The sequence below is a fragment of the Lissotriton helveticus genome, chromosome 10, assembly GCF_964261635.1.
Source record: "Lissotriton helveticus chromosome 10, aLisHel1.1, whole genome shotgun sequence".
In the NCBI taxonomy this organism is placed as follows: domain Eukaryota; kingdom Metazoa; phylum Chordata; class Amphibia; order Caudata; family Salamandridae; genus Lissotriton; species Lissotriton helveticus.
In genome coordinates this window covers 696,385,379-696,406,163 of record NC_136071.1, presented here as the reverse complement: position 1 = coordinate 696,406,163, position 20,785 = coordinate 696,385,379, and the positions used below count along the sequence as shown (strand labels likewise).

The 20,785-nt window shown below is 45.3% G+C and overlaps 1 protein-coding gene across 2 annotated transcripts in view; it reads left to right on the top strand.

Annotated features, from left to right (window-relative positions):
• The window catches only part of PAXIP1 (PAX interacting protein 1), a 179,008-nt gene that overhangs the window by 120,867 nt on the left and 37,356 nt on the right, over positions 1 to 20,785 (top strand). For both annotated transcript variants that reach the window (XM_078663248.1, XM_078663249.1), the window contains exons 14-15: positions 8,338 to 8,405; positions 14,994 to 15,096. In XM_078663248.1, coding sequence (XP_078519374.1) covers positions 8,338 to 8,405; positions 14,994 to 15,096 — 171 coding nt within the window. The remainder of the gene's footprint in view (positions 1 to 8,337; positions 8,406 to 14,993; positions 15,097 to 20,785) is intronic.

Below are 20,785 nucleotides of genomic sequence, written 5' to 3'. Positions count from 1 at the left end.
GAGACTGTTCTTATCGCCGCAACAGATGACATCCGCACCCAACTCGACAGAGGAGAATCAGTTGCCCTGATCCTGCTTGACCCCTCCGCCACCTTCGACACAGTCTCACACAACACACTCATCGCTCGCCTACACCACATTGGTATAACGGACGACGCGCTCAGAAGAATGGCATCCTATCTCACAAGACGAACCCAGAAAGTCCGCCTCCATCCCTTCATAGCACATCATCTGCAATGTTTCCTAAGGTTCATCCCTCAGCCCAACACTCTTCCGCATCTACGTGACTCCACTCACATACCTAGTCAGTACGCACATCAACCTCCTCTCCTACGCCGATGACACACAACTCGTCCTGTCTCTCTCTGCCAATCCCTCCGCAACGAAGACCAACTTCCACAGCTACAGGAAGGTGGTCTCCGCATGGATGGACAACGGCCTAGAACGTAACCCATACAAGATGGAAGTTCTGATCTTCAGCAAACACACTGCCTTCTAGAACGACTCCTGGTGGCAGTTGGCACTCTGACCTACCCCCACACCGAAAGGCCACGCCCTCATCCCCTGCATTATCCTAGACAGTGAACTCTCCATGAAACATCAGGGCAGTGCTGTCTCCTCAACATTCTTCCACGCGCTCTGCAAGATTTTCAAGTGGCTCCCCATCAGCACCAGGAAGACAGTAACACATGCCCTCCTCACCAGCTGACTAGACTATGGCAACACACTCCATGCAGGCACCACCACCCAACTTTTGCAAAGACTCCAGACGATCCAGAACACAGCCGCCAGACTGATCCTCAACCTCCCCAAGAGAACCCACATCACACAGCACCTGAAAGACCTCCACAACCTCCCAGTCCAGAAGAGATGCATTTTCAAGCTCCTGACCCAAGCCTACAAAGCACTCCATAAACCAGTCTAATTGAACCACCGACCAAACTACCACCATCCCCCCCTAGGAACTTCCACTCCGCACAGCTCGCCCTAGCACAGATACCTTGCATACGCTACTGCTGCACCAGAGGGCGCTCCTTATCCAATCTCGCTGCCAAAGCCTGTACCACCATCATTCTCCACTTCGCAACTCGACCTTGCTGACTGACTTCAAAAAGTGGCTCTAGAGCTGGCTCTCTAAATGAGACTACTAGATTGATTGGAAAAAAACTTGAACTGGTGGCAGAGTGTTATCTGTACATATGGCCGGTCTTTGGAATAGCTTACCTCTGTCACTTCGCTCTATTGACAACCTTTATGCTTTCAGGAAGGCTTTGAAAACCTGGCTTTAAAATCTATAGGCCTTTTGTGCAACCATCACCACACTAGTGTCTATGGGGTTGCTAGAGCTGCATTGTTTACGGTGCACTTCCCATCCACCCTCTGCTTTACTAAATATTTGAAGAGAGCGGCTTACCTGTAGACAGGACCCTCCTGAGATGTGGCATGGGCTGCACCCGTGGATTCTTGTTTGAAGACCTCAGCAGTAACTGGATCGCTTCTCTCAGGTCCGCTGGCACGAGGAGGCGAACCAGCAGCTCCGGATTCCTCGTCTAGGCTGTACCCATTTACGGTTCCCTTCGTTTGCTGCTCAGACCCGTCCAGCACGTTCTCGGTTTCCTCTGGCATCCAGCTCTTCTCACTCTCTGTCCAGGACCCCTTTCTCCTCTCCGGCCGTGCAGCTTTGTCCTCCTCTTCCGTTTTGCTTACCGCCAAGAATGGTACGCTAATCTCTGCTTTTCTTTGGCTATCACCGGCTGCCATGTTGGTATCCCGGGAGGTGGCCGGTGCGATACTACAGAGACCAAAAATGACCTAATAATCAACAAACCGAAGTGGGATGACTCTAACGAAGTAATGTATTTATTTTGTTGACAGATTTGTTTCAAGATGCCCATAATTCAGTTTGAATATTTTTACCAGCACCGTAATCCATTATCATTGGCTTACACATGTGAAGAGTCCTATCACCCACAAACAATTGACTTTTAAAATTTCACTTCCATAAATCAGCACAGGAGGTAAAAGCACCAGGTATAAAAGTGCAACCTTACTGAATTTTACGAACGGTCTGTTGGAATACCAAATATAGCAGTAGGTTTATTTAAAGGCACTGGGTGACCAATCTATTTGTTAATCTCATTTTGGAAGATGGTTGTAAGAAAATTAAGTCCGGCAATCTAAGAGCTTATGTACAATAGTTTTACATCATGGACATGCTCGCCCTATCTCTAGGTTCATCTTGTTTTTTTTTTTTTGTTGGAAACAGATATAGCCTAAGGACAGTATAGAAGTGGACTTGCTTTAACCTGGCCGTCAAATCCTTGCAAATATTCTTACCATATAGTCATCCAGGTTATCATATGGAAACCACTTCTGCCACTGTGTCCAAGGAGGGGGCCATCATTAGTCCTTCAATCTACCGCAATTCACATGGGGCACCAATACTTAAAAGAAGATCCTGCATGGTCAAAAGGGCTTCATTCAGGCTACAGCCCTGTCCTAGTAGCCATCATCCATTTGGTTATTTGATAGTATTTGAATCGTAAGAGAGAATTCTTTGCCAGTATTTCTTCACATCCAAATATAGATGCTCCCTGCTCATCTAGCAAATCCCAAAGGATGTATAAATCTGATTGTTTTTATAGTAAAACTAATTGCTGCAACGGAACACACAAATAATCTTTGAAGATGCTTAGCGACCTTGTTTGAGACCCATAAATGTTGACAGTAAGACTAGCAAAAAAAAAGTGAATATCTTACATGTCTGTCTCCATGTATGCAACCGTTAGTGCAGATTCTACTACTTAATTTGATGTTTATCTACCATACTTAAGGGTGGAAAATGTATATATAAACCTTTGCCTGTCTCTAAACGTCATCATGAACAGCCAAAAGTTATATTTCCTAATCGTTGAGCATACCACTAGACATGGAAGAAACCGTCACAAGGAACATCCCCCAGCAGTATAGTTAAAGACCTAAAAAATGCAAGTTCTCCTTTCCACAGACCCCTCTTTTCAGCTTTTTGTTTGAGGTTACCGATTCCAGAACCCAAGTGTTTTGATTACGTTCAACACTTTTTCCAAACTCAAATTCACCAAATGTTTAAGATTAGTTGCGGTATAGATTTCTAAATATTTAAGTATTGTTGAATGCAGTGCAATAAGGTTAGATACTTATAATCTAAACAAAGTGCCCGGACTAAACACCATTCACATAATTTCCGGGAAAAGGGTAAAAATCATGTATTGTAATGCTAGGAGATAATGACAGGGGATTGAAGTATAAAATACAATTGGCTTACAGGGGAATGTTACTGTCCCATCCAATATAGAAAAAAGGATTTGTTTCTGATGGCAATGTTAAACTATATATCTTCCACCTTTAACATATTTGTTGTGGTCCTACAAGCCAGCAGGCATTTTTTGTGCAGCTCGTCCGAGAATATGGTGCCATGACAGTAATAAAGTGGCGCCGAATATAAGCACCACCACTGCACATACATGTTACTTCATTTCTTTCTGCAACTTCCAATGTGGATTGGAAGCTCTGCACCCAGTGTTTTCCCTCTTCTGATTTCAAAATTTTCGACAGTGTGCTAGGGAACAGTGTCCCCACGAAAAATTGACAGCCCTCAAGCTATGCCAAGAATGTAGTAAGTAGATGTCAGTCATAGACCTTCAGGAAGTATGTCTTTAGTGTCCCGCTGTGGTCAAGACTACAAATTGTGCGACATGTGCCCTCCTACAACTGGCGATGAGCTGAGACTGGGAACTGAACATACAAAGGTTGCAGTCGAAGCATAGGTTCTTTTCCTGCTCCAAGTTGCTGGCTTGCTGCCAGTCTCTGCTGCTCAAACGAGAGGCCCAGTTTCTGCTTGAAGGATTCGGTAAGTCAAAGTCCAACAAGCATAAAAAGACACCACTTGAATTCAATGATAGGGGTCAACATCAAGATATAATTCCTACCCCTTCAAAGTCCCCAGAATCTGGATCTATTATGCAGTCTGTTCCAACACGGTCTTTGTTTCTAAAGCTGTTGTCGACTCCCCTGTAAGGAGGCTATGATGCAGTAAGGAGACTCTGATGCAGGTTTTTGGTGCAATTCTAGCTGACTCTAGCATGACTTTTGGCCCCCTCAAACCCACAGCAGTCTCCATTGGGACTGTCATTGGCTGGCCCACCCCTGACGTTGAGCGCCCCCTTTCAAACCTGCTACCAGGCACAACAGATTCCAGTACAGACTTCCACTCCATCACCAAGGTCTGACGGTTTCGTCAATACTGCTGCCAAAGCCACTTCCAAAACAAACTTAAAAGCTGGTTCTGGCACTAATCTGTGACCCTTGGTCGATGCCTGCCTGACAGATGTTGCATTAAGAAAGTACAAAAGCACAACAGCTGTCATACAGCCTGAATCTAATCCAAGAAATCTCCCTTAATGCCTCTCCCAGCAGATACTTAATTCTCCATAATGGATGAAACTGCATATGTAGACTCCAAGTACCAGAGGATTAAATAACCTAAAACATTACTTCACTCACCATATGGACCATCAACAGAAGAAAGGCAGCCTAAGGTAGAGGAGCATCGCGCCACTGCTCTCAGGGCAATGAAAAAAGGAAAAATAAAATTAGAACATTATCCTCTTATTTTTTATAGCTGGGTTAGGGCGGGTGGGCTAGTGTCACAGTGGGAGGAGTGGTGGACAGCATAAGTGTGCAGACTGTTTGGCCAGCCAAACAGTCATGCACACTTTGCATGTCCTCCACTGGCACTGTTTTGTAATATATAGCATGGGTGGAGAACATGCACAGACTCTCAGTCCCTGTCTGAGCGCCAAACGGAGCACAGACCAATCGCAACGTTGCTGACAGCAGCGTCAGCAGCGTTGTGATTGACTTGAGGGAGCCTGTGTGCTTCCTGCTTCCGGGACTTAATAGGAAGAGCAGCAACGAAGGAGGAGAGACGGCGGCTGTGAAGAGATCTGATATAAAAAATATATATATATATATTTTTTTTTTTTTTTCAATAGCCCCTCGCTCCGCCATACCCTTTCCCTCCCCGCCTCCGCTGCCTAGGTTACAGGACATTAGCTGTGCATGTGTATGATCCATGTCACATGGGATCCTCAGAAGCAGGTATTGTAGACTGGCTGGAACAGTCACTTGTAATGTCGTCAGGGTTTTGTTGCTCAGATTTACAATTAAGTAGGATTGCTCTTTGATGGACTTAAATCTCTCATCATACTCCTGGGTATGCTCTGTCCAGAGAAGGGTCCCACTGTAGCATTTTGTTCCGTTGGTCCTCTTGGCCCTGTTGACCTCAACCTCCTCTTCTTCTTCGACCTCTCCTGCCCCGGTCCTGTCTGATAAAAGGTTGCTATCCTGGGCCACCAAAGGGCCACTGTTGGAAAGGGTTCATTGAGAAACCCCAAGGTTGGGGTGGCCACCACTGCGATGGCGTGATTGGATGGAAAGGTCTTCCACGTCCTCTCATTGGTTTCATCCTATTAGATGAACAGTCAGAATCACTCGAGCTGGAGTCCTCTGTATTGGTCCAATCTTCAGAGTTGGACATCCATTCATCTGGCGCCAACCCCTGACACACCTCCTATTGTACTATTTTTATGTCTGGATCTGGTAATCGTCTGCTAGATATGGATAGACTTACTCTTGTGAAAACTGCTGTAGATCTTTTCTGAGTTTATTCACCTTCTATTTCAATAAGTTTCCTTGGTCTCATTTAGTGTCTTCGTCACTTCTTCCAATTTTTTCTTAAAGGTCGTTATCTGTAGGGAACATTTCAGTTGATTTTCAAGAGTTTGAATTTGTATTAATAGTAGATCGTCTGTTTCCTTGGCTGTATTATTCAGAAGAACAGAAGAATTAACCAATCCCTGGTACACTTCCATGAAATTGGAGACCAATCTCTTATAAAGGTTTTGTTGTCCAAGAAGAGTCTAGGAGCATTAGATACTATCAGTCCTTGTGACGCTATATTCCCTCTAAGATATTCAGTTAGTATTGATGCATGTAATGCTGTACGTATATGTTGCTTTTTTATATTGGAAAGTTTCGTCCATTCCTCTGTCTGTGATAGGGTTTGTGTAATCCGTGTATCTAAAATATTCTGTGTTTGGAGATGGGTTGAAGCATGGCTTCATCGAAAGCTAAACCGGTATTTTCTGTCATGATTCCCGATAATAATTTCTAGTTTGTGAGACGCAACGTCATGACAACACTGCTATCTGGAGCCTGTGGAAGCTTTTTCTAGGCAGTCTTATTTTCATGTGTAGTGTTGATCATAGAGTGATGAAAGTGGTAATGTTAGTAGGCAGTTACTGTCCAGCACACATTTGCTGCTTGCAATGACCAGACTGCCTCAGCTTTTTATAAATTGCATGTAGATCTGCCCTTTTATTTTTTCTGGAACTGAAGGAGGAATATTTTTTGTTTATTAGGCAGTGGCTGGACCGCTGACTGCTTGTGATGCATTATCGAGAAAGAGGGAAGGTCTGTTCTCAACTTTGTTTTTAGGTCTCGGCTAGACAGCGCGTGCACTGTCTCGGAGAGATGTGTTGTGTTTTTATCTATGGGCTTCAGCCCGCCACAGGGTTCCCATTTGCTTGCTCCATCATTTGTCTCCTATTCTTTGTCACTGCTTGTCCATGGCAATCATGGTCATGCCTCTTCTCTACACTCTACAAAGTGCTTGTGCTTTTTCCAGCTCGGTCACCTCCCATCCGCTCTCCCCCTTCCAAATACTGTTCCAACTGTATGGCGCGCTTTACTGCTCCCTTGACTAGCACGTTTTATTTTATGATTGACTACAGCACTGGAGTGTTGCTTCCGTGATATCCGTTTGTTCGCTTTACTGTGTTAAGTGTACGGCATGCCGCTTTCCTGCTCCCTTGACTTGCTCACCCTCCTCGATAACAGCTGCACAAATGAAGGGACCATGACGGCGCTGCGAATCTGAAATGGTAGTCTGATTTCAATGCACGCTCTTTAACCCCATGGATGCTCAGCATATTCCCCTGCTGTGCTGAGAAATCGGAAATCCCACACAACATGACGAGCTGGGCTCGTCATGAGCGTGCGAGGAGGCTACTTCATGACGAGCCCAGCTCGTCATGAGCGTGGAAGGGGTTAAGTCTGATTTATGACCACGGTACTATCGCATCAACAATTTAAACTTCCACCAAGGATTACCAACCTACATTTTTTTAAACATGATTTTTAGGTGTGTGCAGTGTAAAAGCTTGTTTCCTAGTTGGTTAAAAGCTTTATAAGCACCGGAAGAGGATGTGGCATAACTACTTGAGCGGCCAACTTTGATGCTGAGGAACTGGGTTTGAGTCTCGGCATGGGCTCAACATCCTGTGATTCTGTGCCAATCACTTTCTCTGTTCCTAAAAAATAATGAATGCAACTGGTGCTCATGTACAGCGCTCTGATACCTTCGGGTTGAGTTTGCACTGTATAAAACGACTAAAAGGTGTTTATTTTGAATTAGGCATGATTCTTTTATTTGATGTAACGAATTTGCAATTAAAACATCATTACGCACCCAGTTAATTCACATACTCGCAACTGCAGCCATTCTTCATGTCTACAGGCTCAGGCTTCATGCTTTTTCACTTCCCTTTCAGCCATGCTGAATAGCAGAGGTTTCGCAACTTCAACATGGCTAAAAGACATTAATATTGACCACGTTAATAGCTCTCGGTTTTCCGAGACCTATGGGGTTTGCCAGTGCTCGTTGTTTTATTTTTGTTGTGTTGATGGGCTCCCCTGGTCAATCTGGAACTATTGAAAAATGGGCATGGTACAGATATTGATTTAGTTTAGGTGTTTGAAATGTTCAAGACGAAATGTTAGATAGCTATATGGGATGAATTCAGGTGGTCCATCTGTAGTGTGCCATTCTGGCACACGCATTTTCATCCAACTGCTGTACTTTTTTCTGTTACAGTTGTCAGTTTCCATCCTCATTTGTTTTATAGTACATTAAAAAATGAAGGTGCAGAACACAATCGATTTTTTTTCATAGTTTGATGTTGGATGTATTTTGTTTTTACTTGGACAAGATTGTGGGCTTCTAGATCCTGGGCTTGCAAATCAATGAAAGATAATATGTGTATTTGTTTTTATTTATTTGTCAAACCTTGGCCTCATTAACACTACACTGAGAGAATCCATATAGGTGGTGTTTTGAAAGCCAAGATATTTTGCATATTGCCTGTCGGATGGTATTGTGGCCATGAAACCACAGGGCAACATTGCATCTGTGTTCAGCTTTACTTCGTGTAAATGTTTTAAAAATTTGTATTTCAGGGGATAAGATTGCCTCTTAAACCAAAGCAAAATGAACCTAGTTTCCAGCCTTCCATCAAGAAAGCAAGGTACATTTTAATTCATTTTAATGTTTTAAAATAAAGCATCTATGCGTGAATGTTATGCAACTTTTGTTGACTATTTGTATGTATGATAATTTTTGTTTGGTTCACTGCTTTTATAGGCATATTTTCTGCCCTTCATGGTAATGGTATATTTTTTTAAGTGGGTGCAAATCGTGAACATGCACAACAGAAGCGACTAAGTGCATGTCTGTGGTCCTTATTTAAACTTAACTTGGCATAACTAAGGCCCAGAAAAAAATGTATGAACATTTCTCTGCCGCAATGGAATTTAATAAGGATTTATTACAGACTTTTATTACAGGACTGCGTAGCATGATGCACGCTTAACTTAACTTTTTATCATGAATGTTGCTTTTTCAACATCTTAGTTTTCAGGAGTATCTACTTTATTTTTTTCAGTTTTCTTCTTTGTGTGGCTATTGGGTACTCAATGGAGAGCCACGATTACATTGGAAAGCCTTGAGATGCCCTCTGCTCCTGTTTAGCTTACTTAATGTGGAGTTAGAATAGGAGTTATGGGGCAGCTACTCGCTGTCAGTCTGTTTCGCACTGTATGTTATTAATTTAGGTTGCAAAGCACGCTCCACCAGATGGCTGCAGAATGTTGACTAGCTGATCTGTATGCTTGATGATAGAGACTAGACTCCTGTTGCTTGATTGATTTTTAGATTACTGCTTTTCTGAAAGGAGTCACTTTGCTGCTGTAAACTCTAAAGTTGTTACAAGGAATACTGCATTATATATGCCTGTACTTGTTCATATCAATAGAATTCTTTTAAAATTGCTTCACAGATCCGGCTTTCATAGTGCCATTTAAATCGTTCTACTGCTGCAGTCCAATCAGGAAATTCTAAGCAATACAAATGCACATTTGTTTTGGATACTTCTACCTGCAGAATCTTCACCTCTAGAATATCCCCAGGTGCCAGACTGAATCCTAAACCTCATAGCTCTCTTCAACCAGCAGGTGGTGCTTACTCAATCTCTGCACTGGAAGCAGCACAGGTATGATGTCTTTGGAGCGATAAAGCTTCACACCAGCAACCAATGTTGGTTCTCTTTTTTTCCACGCCTTTGGATGTGGATCCAGGATTTCTTTCAGATTTTTCACACTCTTCCATGTTTTGCACATGCTTTTTACCAATTTCGAAGAGCAGTGCATAGGGATCTCTTCTCCAGTATAATCAGATTCAAAGCCTGTCGCTCCTGCAAAGGACAGATGCCCGCCTTTGGTGCCTGCACATCAGCACCATTGAAAAGCCCGGGGCCAAGCTCCTTGTAGCCCGCAACAAGTGTCCGGCTCGATGCTGGTCAAGGTTTCCCTCAAAGTCGCATTCCTCTTTGTCATCCATATCCACGAAGGAGAAGACAAGGAAGTACAAGAAGAGGGGACATAATGACATTTCTTGACATCACTTGAGATGTCAAGATAGTTCACCTCAACACAGTCTGCCTCCAGATGAGTCCTCTTAGAAAACATAGCTCATAGACCACACCCTACCCAAGGAGCCTGATGTAGCGGAACCACTGACACTGGCACCCACCACATGGCCTGTCGCCAGCTCGCTGCCACCTTTACTGTTCGTGGCACCATTGCGAAGGTCTATTTGAAATTCACAATACCTGAAGCTGATACGGCTCAATTCCTCTAAGCTATAATGGTGGTAATAAAACAGACTGCAGTCCCCTATGGTGCATCTTTGGGCTCCACGGGTCACCATGGGTTTCTGGTACCTGACCTGCCCTCTGTACTTTTTGCCTCACCTTGGGGGATGCATCTGTTGCGGGCTAGACCTCTCCTGGCACCACAGCTTTTGTGAACAACCCCTCTATCGGCGCCATTACTAATGGCTCACTCGGCTCGGACACCAGTGACTCTCGAGAAAAAGGAACAACATCTGAACATCAATCAATACAATTTTAATGCAGTCTAAGAGAGGGGCCCAAGAGGTTAGCCAAAGAGACCAGATACAGAGATGTCGCACCCTGAGCCCTCACCACTCTGATATTGAATTACCTCTTCCGATAGGACCCTGATCCTGTCCACATGACTGGCCCATTAGATCATCATGAAGGTGACAACAGCAGTGAGGTAATGAATTTGCTGCCTCTTCCGTCTTGGGACGCTGCAGACTGTCTTGCATTACAGAACATCTGTGGGCTGGTCGGAGAGCTTAGTGCTTCCATACCTAGACGACGGGCTCATCGCAAAATGTGTTGGACCATCTTCAGGCAACTGCATCCCTAATGTTTAACTTGAGCTTTTCCATCAGCATGCCCCAGCAGGTCTTTATTAGGGCCCCCTTGAGCAGTACTGGACACAACATCCATGAGAACCTTCTGATTCCTATGTTTCAAGAGAAGGCTCAAGTTCCAGTCCTGCCAGTTCGTTGTCTGATAGGTCTCCTCGCTCACAGTATCCTACTGGTCACGCATGTATGCTGGCACTTTGGGGCTCTAAGAAACACTGTAAATGATTTAAGCTGGTGGTTGCTAGAGGAGCATCCGTCACAAGAGATGGCCTTTAATCAACTCCAGCAGTAACCATAGTAGTGACCGATGCATCCGCCCTAGGGTGGGTGTGCACATCTAGAGGAATTGGAAATAAGACATCTGGTTCTTCACATCAATCAGCTCCCATCACTTTGCAGCTGGAGTCTACTGATCTTGACGGCCAATTGGTCGCAATGTGGTATGTCAACAAGCAGAGAGGAGTCTTGGGCTCTGGACTGACTCTGTGATGATTACCAATTACCTGGCATCACCAGAGCTGACCACCTAGGTCCGCAGACCAACTGCAGTACTGTGCACCCCCTCTGTCTACCCCTTAGGGTGGACCTCCTGTCCCCGTTGGATTGGTAAGTTCTGCGCCCTGACTTCCAGAGCCTTCACCTTCACACTTTGAGATTCATTGGGGACACCTGAGCTCTTTCCAGCGGTCACCGAACTTGGTCAATGTCCTACTCTTAACATGTCGCCGCACCATTAATTTGTTTTACTACAGGAAGTGGAACCACTTTCCCACATTGTGTGTAGCGCAGAATGTGGATCCACTGAAAGCGCATCTATTGGACATCCTATTGTTTTTTATCTGTTGCTGCCCCAACCACCCTGTGCAGTGGGTACTATTGGGGATTACATCACAGTCCTGTCCACATTTAACTTTTTGTTGGTAAAGCTAGGTTAACATCTCTAATTCTAATCAGATTTTTTAGGGGACTTGCACATACATCTTGTTTTGCCCTTCTTGATTGGGGGCAGGGGAATAGCTTTTGAGCCCCTTCTCAGTTTCCGGTTATATTTCCATGGGTTGAAAACTTTTTTTTTTGTGCCTGTCACGTTTGTGAGACATGTCAGTGAATTGTCGCTCTGTGCATCTGTTTGCCTTTTTTTTTTTTTTTTAAGTTCAACAAAAGCTTTATTTGTATAGCGTTGCACACATACACAGCCAGTGACCTACAACCCTGGGGCCGGCCGCAGTTATTAAGCAGACAGAATTATCCTCTCCACAGCCATTTAGCCAACAACCCTGGGGTCCGGCGGCGTATTCTGTAACAGTGATGTGGTCATGCAACCTATAGCAGCCTTCTTACTTAGGTTGTTGACACTTCTGCAATCTATTACGATCAATCACAACTTCCATTTGGGGGGGGGGGGGGTTTGTTGTGGAATCCATTCAACCGGTTAGTGTAGGAAGCTGGCTCTTTATGTGATGTATTGAGAATCTGATATACTGTGTAATGAGACCAGGGGTTCATTTGAGTGGACAGGTGCTTGCTATGCAATCCCAAAGTGCTCTATTAGGGGGTAGTGTGGTCGAGCAGCCTTAGGTTTAACACAGAGAAGTACAAGAAATTTGGAAATGCACAACGTTCAATAAATGACGCACAACTCAAGAAGAAGATCCACACCACTTTATAAAAATAGCATGTATCTTTATATAGGTTTAGGCATCGTAGAAAAATCTTTAATGTAACTATGTTTCTAAATATAAATTCTTTTCACTTTAAAAATTGAACTCAGTGCAATTTCTGAGTTCTGTAATGTTTATCCTATGGAAGGAAGAACAAGTTCTGCAAGCAGGTATAGTACAGCAATTTAAAAGACCAATCTCCAGGAGTCAAGGTGAGTGGTGGGCAAGGCAGTACATGCAATACACCACCAGCGGCACGGGGGCAGCCAGGTGCAGGGTGCAAAAAAGTGTCAGGAGCCCATTGTATTTCGATGGAGATCAGTCATTGCGGAAAGAGGCTGCTGGCTCTGGCCAGGCAGCCATTATGGCTGAACCAGCAAGGGGGATTCAAGGCTTGCAATTCTCTGGGACGGGTAGGACACCTTTGGTCCTCTTCTCCAAGGCCCAGGGGGAACACGTGCAGGGGTGTCCTTAGGCATCTGGTTTTTCCTTACTTAATTAGTTGCGGTTGAGGTGGCCTGCTTGCAGAGGCTGCAGGCAATGTTGAGGAGTCCAGGAGGGGTGAAACCACAATGGGCGCGAACTCTGAAGAGCTGAGGGATCTTGGTGACAGCAGTGGCCCACTTCAACTCAAGCTGGAAGCGGCGGGTGCAGTGCTGACTTTAGGTTTCAATCTTTCTGGAGACCTCGGAGTATTCACTTTTGGAGTTTCTTCAGAAAAGGGCCACTGTTCATGGGAGGTCTTGAGTCTTTTTCAAAAGCATGCAGTCCTCCCAGGTTTCTTTGGTCAACAGCTGCAGAATGAGTCGACTTTGGTGCAGTTTTCAAGGAAAGATGTAGACATCCTGACAGGGTTGGTACCAGGTCAGCTGCTTCTTCTCTCCTCTGTTTTTGCGGCTCTTCAGTGTCCTCTCTCCTCTTAGGTCATCAGGATCTGATTCTCTGGTGCCAGAGGCTCCCCTAAATACTGAATTTAGGAGGAATGGGCTGGGGGTCATTATACCCCTATATGGCCACTTCCTTTTGGAAGATGGCATAACCCTGTCCCAAAATTCCGAAGTGTGCCATCACAAAGATGGCTACTTCAGAAAAATTGTGTCCACCTCATAGTAGCCCACCTTAGGGATGGTACTAGTCTGGAGGTGGCATGCCTACTTGACTAGCTAATTTTCCTGCATGTCCAGGGTCTAAGGGGGCTCGGGACGGGGGTGGCTTCCTCTCCTGTGAGGGGAGCCAGATTCACATTCCAAGGTGGCAGCTTCTTTGAAGCTTGCAGACCCAAGGAGACTAATAAGAAGGTCATCCTGTGGGAGGGGGTGGTACACCTTCTTCCCAGACAGGCTTTTGTTCTGGGTCTCCTTAGAGCAAAGACTCTCACCCTAGCAGGTCAGAACAGAGTCTCTGGTGGGAGACTTGGAGAAACCAGTCAGCAAGCACACTAGAGGCTGGTAGGGCTTCAGGAGGCACCTCTAAGGTGCCCTCGGAGTGCATGTATTGGTAAATCGCATCCAGGTGGGTTTACCAAACATCCCTATTTCCAGAGAAGCCATCATGTAGCTAGGGAATTCGTTTTCACCAGTGTCCAGCACATGTTTTATAATGGCTTCCCTGGTCACTTGTACTGGCAGTAATTGGACTGACCAGCACAGGGGCATATCTGCTCATGCAGGTATGCTCTTACGTTTAATATTCAGCACCCTGCCTTATGGCTGCTGTAGGGGTGACATACAAATATTACAAGCAGTAGTAGGTGACATGACACACAAGCATGTGTGACATGTTGTGTTTTCACTTTTGTCTGGACCAAGACAAGCAGCCTGAAATGGCAGCCTTGCATGTGTTTGGTGAGGTGGCCCATCTATCGTGCTGCAGCCCTTATTGGCCCTTCTTTTCAGGCCCAAGGTACCAGTGGTACCATTTAGTAGGGACTTACAGAGGGTGCTAAAGGTTTTGCCAATTGGGGAAAACAATTGAACCTTTTTAGGGAAAGAACACTTGTACTGTAGAACTGGTTAGCAGGAATCCAGTACACTTCAGTCAAAGTTGTAACAAATACCAGACAAAAAGTAGGGTGATATTGCAACAAGAACCCAGCTACCTACTGTTTGAATCTTCATTTAGAAAAATACATCAGAAGATAAATGTACTTGCCTTTAGCAACTAGATTTCTGATTGATTCTCTATCTCATGCAGATGTCCTCACTAATCCCTCCCACCTCCCATGCCTGACAGATGGTCATAGGACTTGTATCTTAATAAGGTTCCAGGTTTGTTGCTGCACCCCACATCGATCAATATGATAACTTTGTCTCTGCCTCTAAGCGCATGGAAAAAATTGAAAGGAACTGACATGTGTGCACCAGGGTGGTGATTATAGGACTCCAGTGATGCCCCACATGCGCCCTTTCCAGTGCCAAGATAGCACCATTTACTGGCAGATAACTATAAAAGGTTTCCAGATTCATACTAGTGTCTACATATATTCAATACGGTAGGAATTTGCTGGTAGAGTATCCTCAAGAAATGTGGTTAGAGAGGTTTGTAACCGTTCCCATTAACTCATTACCTCTAACTTAATTCCTGTTGTTTTTACCAAGTTATAAAAACTCTAATTGTATTCATATATATCATTTGTTTTGAAAATGTTCCTTCTGTAGAATTGAAGACATACCACCACCGACAAAAAAGTTGGCACCCGAATTGACTCCTCTTGTGCTGTTCACAGGATTCGAACCTGCTCAAGTGCAACAATACATCAAGGTATAGTGTTTTTTTTTCTGTTTGTTATAGTACATTATGCTTTCTTATTGTTTCCAGTTATGCTCAGCCTAAGTGCTAATATGATTGTTGGGGAGTAATGTGCATTGGCTACTACAACAAAACCATTATCACATTAGAAAATTTGCCAGAATCCCAATAAGGAGGGAAAGTACCATAAACTCAATTTGTTCTTCACCCATCTTAACTCCTTGGAGTGAAATGATTCTGTCAGTGTATGACAATTCTTCAGATGTCACCTACAGTTTTGATTTTTAATGATTCAAAATAAGCATAGATATTCCTGAATGCAAGAGCTGTTGGTTGTATTGTTGTCGAGTAATCAGTCACCTTGTCTAAAACTCAAGAGTGCATGTTATATTAGTCAAGAAAAGACCAAAATTCCTGTCATTAATAACTTACATGAGAATTGAACTGTTAAAGTAACGTTTGTCTAATGGTTTAAATTTTAATCATACCATGTTATATCTTTAAGAAGTTGACCTTTTTAGATTGCTCTTTTTCACCAACACGATCATGAAGCTGTAGTGCTGACAAACTATGCGATCAATGGTTTTCTTTCTTTACACCTTGGAATTGCCTGATTGTTCTCAATAAATTTCGTGGTTATTATAGATGGGCAGTATAAAAAAATGATTTATTATATTCATCAAATTGAATTGTGGTAGCATGGAACATAGAAAGTGGAAACAGTTGCTTAAATGTTGATCGCTGTAAACAGACCCTTTGTTGGGAGTTTAATGCCCACCGTTCTCGACAACTAAGCTCACTTCTAAAGAATCACTTGGTTTGCGTCTTCATAACCCTCATGCTAAGCAAACCGTTTCAGTTCTATTCTGTACATAAGCTAGCTAAATAAAAGGCATGTACCAAAATATGCGGCTCACTGATCTGAAGGAAACAGAAATTACAGCTATTTTGAGTTGCCTGTTTAATCAAATAGGAGTAGTTTCTTACCTGTAACTCCAGTTCTGTAGTAGGGGTATCTCTGTTATAGTCATAATCTAGTGAATAGTCCCGCTCATGTGCAGGGTTCCCGGAGCAATCAAAAATAATCTCTTAAGCTGTCTTAATGTGCAGTCCTGCATAGACACTTAAGAGAGAATTTAAAGACAAATAATGCAGCCTATACCTAACAGGCTACACTGTCCAGTACTTCAACTAGATATTCCACCAACATTAAGTTCAGCACAGCCTGCCAAGTTTCTCTCATAGAAAAACTTCCCCTTTTACCAAGAAAGCCTCTGGAAGATAGAGAGGAAGGTGTGGACAGACAAGCCCCATAGGCTGCCATTATGTGGCTCAAAAAGGGATACTGTGCCTTTAAGGAAACTTTCCAGAACACTCAGTATCCCAGAATGCACAGCAGGTCCCCTCCACTTTCAGTTCCTTTTGGAGGCGTATAAAGCTAGACATGTAGCATTCAGTACATGAACATCTTTCTTCACCGGGGAGGAGGGCGGGCGCTTATGACTATAACAGAGATACCCCTACTACAGAACTGGAGTTACAGTTAAGAAACTACTCCTTCTGAAGTAGGGGATCTCTGTGTATAGATATAATGTAGTGAATAGAATGGCAAGCCCATCCCCAACACCAAAGCGGCGGTGGAGAAGAAGAAACACAACTCCACTACTGTGCGAACAGATTTCGCAGCGAAGCTTGCCCAACCTGAGCATCTGCCTTGGCATGAGAGTCCAGACAGTAATGCTTAGCAAAGGTATGGACCGACTTCCAAGTGGCAGCCCTGCAGATCTCTGCAATGGGAACATTACGGAGCAAAGCTGTCGTGGCCGCTTTGCCCCTTTTGGAATGAGCCTTAGGTTTACCCCCTAAGGTCTTATTAGCCTTTTGATAACACAGTTGTATGCAGGACACAATCCACCTCGAGATGGACTGTTTAGAGGTAGCAAAACCAGTCCTGACTGACCCATAGTTGATAAACAATTGGTCTGACCTACGAATATCCTTGGTTTATCCAGATAACATTTCAACACCCTTCTGACTTCCAGAGAATGAAGAGATCTTTCCGCTGAAGTGTAAGGATTCTGAAAAAACGTAGGTAACGTTATAGTCTGGTTAACGTGGAAATCAGAAATAACCTTGGGAAGAAACTTAGGGTGAGTACGCATTACAACCTTAGCAGCATGAAATACAGTATAAGGTTCTTGGCAACACAACGCCTGAATTTCACTCACCCTGCGGGCCGATGTAATGGCCACGAGGAACGCCGCCTTCCAGGACAGGTGCTGTAGCGAAGCCTTATGAATAGGTTCGAAAGGTTCCTTCATCAATCTGGACAGCACCACATTCAATTCCCATGAAGGCTAAGGAAGACGAACAGGAGGAAACACTTTCTTCAAGCCTTCCAAAAAGTTCTTTATCACAGGAATTTGGAAAAAGGAAGTCTGTGAAGGGCATTTGCTGTAGGCAGTCAGCGCAGCTAGATGGACCTTAATGGAATGGAAGTTAAGGCCTGACTGCGCCAAACGCAAAAGGTACGGAAGGATGACATCTTCCTTACATGTCGTCGGATCATAGTTCTTGGACTTGCACCAGATGCAGAATCTCTTCCACTTGTAAGCATAAGAAGTCCTAGTGGAAGGTCTCTTAGCCTCCTTCAGTATGTCCATACAATCTGCAGGGAAATTCAAATGACCATATGGCACTATCTCAGGAGCCATGCTGCCAAACTCAAAGACGAGAGGTTGGGGTGTACCATCTGTCCCCCGAACTTCGTGAGAAGGTCCGGCCGGCACGGCAGCCGCATGGGAGGAAGAAGAGACCGGTGAAGCAGGTCCGTGAACCACCACTGCCTGGGCCATTCCGGGGCAATTAGGATCATCCACGCCCTGGACTGGGACAGTTTGATGAGCACCGCCGGAAACAGGGGAATGGGTGGAAAAGCATACAGAAAGCTGTTCGACCAGTTGATCCATAGCGCATTCCCCAGCGTCCCCTGCTGGTAATACCTGGACGCGAAGTCTCGGCATTTGCTGTTTTCGGCGGTGGCGAACAGATCCACGTCTGGAGTGCCCCACCTGGCGAAGACGTCTCGGAGTACTTAGTTGTTTATGACCCATTCGTGGTTTTCCTGAATCAGTCTGCTCAGCGCGTCTGCCTGAACATTCTGCACACCTGGCAGATTGGTAGCCGTTATCGTCAGTCCTCTGGCCAGCAGCCAGTGCCAGATCGCCTGCGCCTGTTGCGACAGTGCGCGATCTCGAACCCCCCTGCTTGTTGAGGTAATACATCGTGGTCGTATTGTCAGTCTATACAAGCAGAGAGTTGGACTGGAAGGACAAATGAAAGGCCTTCAGTGCCAAGTGAACCGCTCTGAGTTCCAGGAAATTGATACGATATGTGGACTCTGTCGGGGACCACATTCCTTGTATCTGTAACTCCCCGGAATGCGCTCCCCAGCCGTGGAGATAAGCATCCATCACGATGGTCTGAGTGGGAATGTCCTTGTGGAAGGGAACCCCTTTGAGGAGGTTCTCCGCTGAACACCACCATTTCAGTAACCAACCAAACAGAGATAATGTCTGCCCTACAGGATTAATAAAGGTGGCTCACAAGGAGTTCAATGGATTATATTTAACACAGTTGAGCTCACCACATTCTAGGACCAAACCACAGAATCAGCCTTGCGGCAGTTATAAACACATGTTTTTTGTTTTCATTTTATTAATTTTTTTATATATAAAGTGCAGATTATGCATTATTATAGTTATTTTCTGCTTTACAAAAACATACTTAAAAGGCAATTCACAATACACAATGGAATTTCATAAAATCTCTAAGTTAGCCCCTAACACCACACTCCTCACACATTCAAAATCATTCAGTCAAATGACACATTCACTCCACCAACAAACTAAACATTCATCCAAGATCCTTGATGTAGTTCCAGAGTGACAAGTTGAACCGGTCCTGCAGGGTCTTCTCAGCACAGGACGGGAGATGATAACGCCAACGCGCGTTTCGGTGCCAGGCCTGATCTATTGCCGCACCTTCATCAGGGCATTCACACGAGGAAAATGCAGGGGCAATAATTAATACGCAACGGCAAATCTGTGGTGGACAAAAGAACAACCAATTACAATGTTGATCATATTCAGACAAAATTTCATTAGAATATCATAATGCACTATTCTAAGCGAGGGTGAGAGACTAGCCGCATGGTTTTTGTCCAAATGGAAGCTGGTGCCTATATTGACTTAAGTATAAATATGTATGTCATCATCATCTTTCTTCACCCCCTATCACGGTTTTTCTGACATGTTTATTGTCGTTATTCGGGGTGTGGTGTAAATAGCGTAACTCTCTGTGTGTAATGGCTTGTGGACCGTGGCTAATTTTACATTGTTTCCGTAGGCCGATTTTTTTTGGTGGACTGCAGGCTTGGTGCTATCAGGATAGATTGTTTCCCGGCCCCCTGATCATCTTGCCTCGCATGGGCAGACTCTGTCGTCGACGCCGAAGCGGCGCTCTGCACCTAAGAGGAAGGCTTCGTCATCCAGGAGGCATTCTGGCGCCAGAAGCTCCTCCAGATAATCGGGGGCACGGCGGCGACGTCGTTCATCGACATGGGGCACGGCCTCTCGGTCTCCCCAGTCGGGTCAGGCCAGGAAGAAGAGGAGAGAGGAATCTCCGGGCTCTGTGTACTCTGTGGTATACTCACCCCCTAAACCGAGGTTAACTTCACAGCCTCCGTTGCCAAAGGATGCGGCCCATCGGATTCCGACGCCACCTCCTCCGCCGCCACCTCCTCCTCCGCCGCCACCTCCTCCTCAACATCCTCCTCCCCCGCTGCATCGTGGGCTAACACCGACTCCACTTCCGCCACCTCAGGGACGTCCACCTGTTCCACCGAGGACGACCTCGTTACCACGCTTTCCGACTCTGCCTACAGGGCCTCTTCTCCCGACGCTTCCGGTCAGGCCGCCACAACTTCCGCCACTGAAACCTGCAGAACGACCAAGGCCGAGGAGGTCTAGATCCCGCTCCGGACGGAGAGGGATATACAGGAGTCGCTGTCGTTCGTCTACTAGATCTAGACGGCGCCACAGGAGGGGCAGGTCTCAATCTCGTACGGATTCGTCCAGCGCCAGGGACTACTTACCTACCCTGTCGGGGTCCCCTCGGATGAGGGTGTCGCCTGTGGACGGCATTATATCCTTCCAGGATGTACTGCTGAGAGGCGCGAGCAAGCTGGGCATAACGCTTGCTGTGCCCACGCTGATGACCTCAGTCATTTTTGAGACCCTTCATAAGAAGCAACTGTCTCGACCTCTGTTGCCATTGGTTCCGGGATTGGAGGAGCCCGCCATGTAGTTGTTCCTCACTCCTGCGACTACGAAATCATCCCCCTCCAGGCTCCAAAAGAAGTGCAGGGCTCCTGACTCGGACCCAGCATTTCTCAGGGTGGATCCAGCACCGGATTCTGTGATAGTGACGGCGGCACGGAAACAACATGCCACCACCCAATCATCTAAAGTGCCTCCAGACAAGGAGAGCCGCTGGATGGATTCGGCAGGCAGGAAGATCTGCGGGACGTCCGCCACCTCCATGAAGGCCGCTAGTGCCTCGGCACTGTTGGGGAGGTACGATCAGGCTCTGTGGGAGTCCCTCAAACAGTTCGCTGACCTCCTTCCCAAGGAGAAGGAGG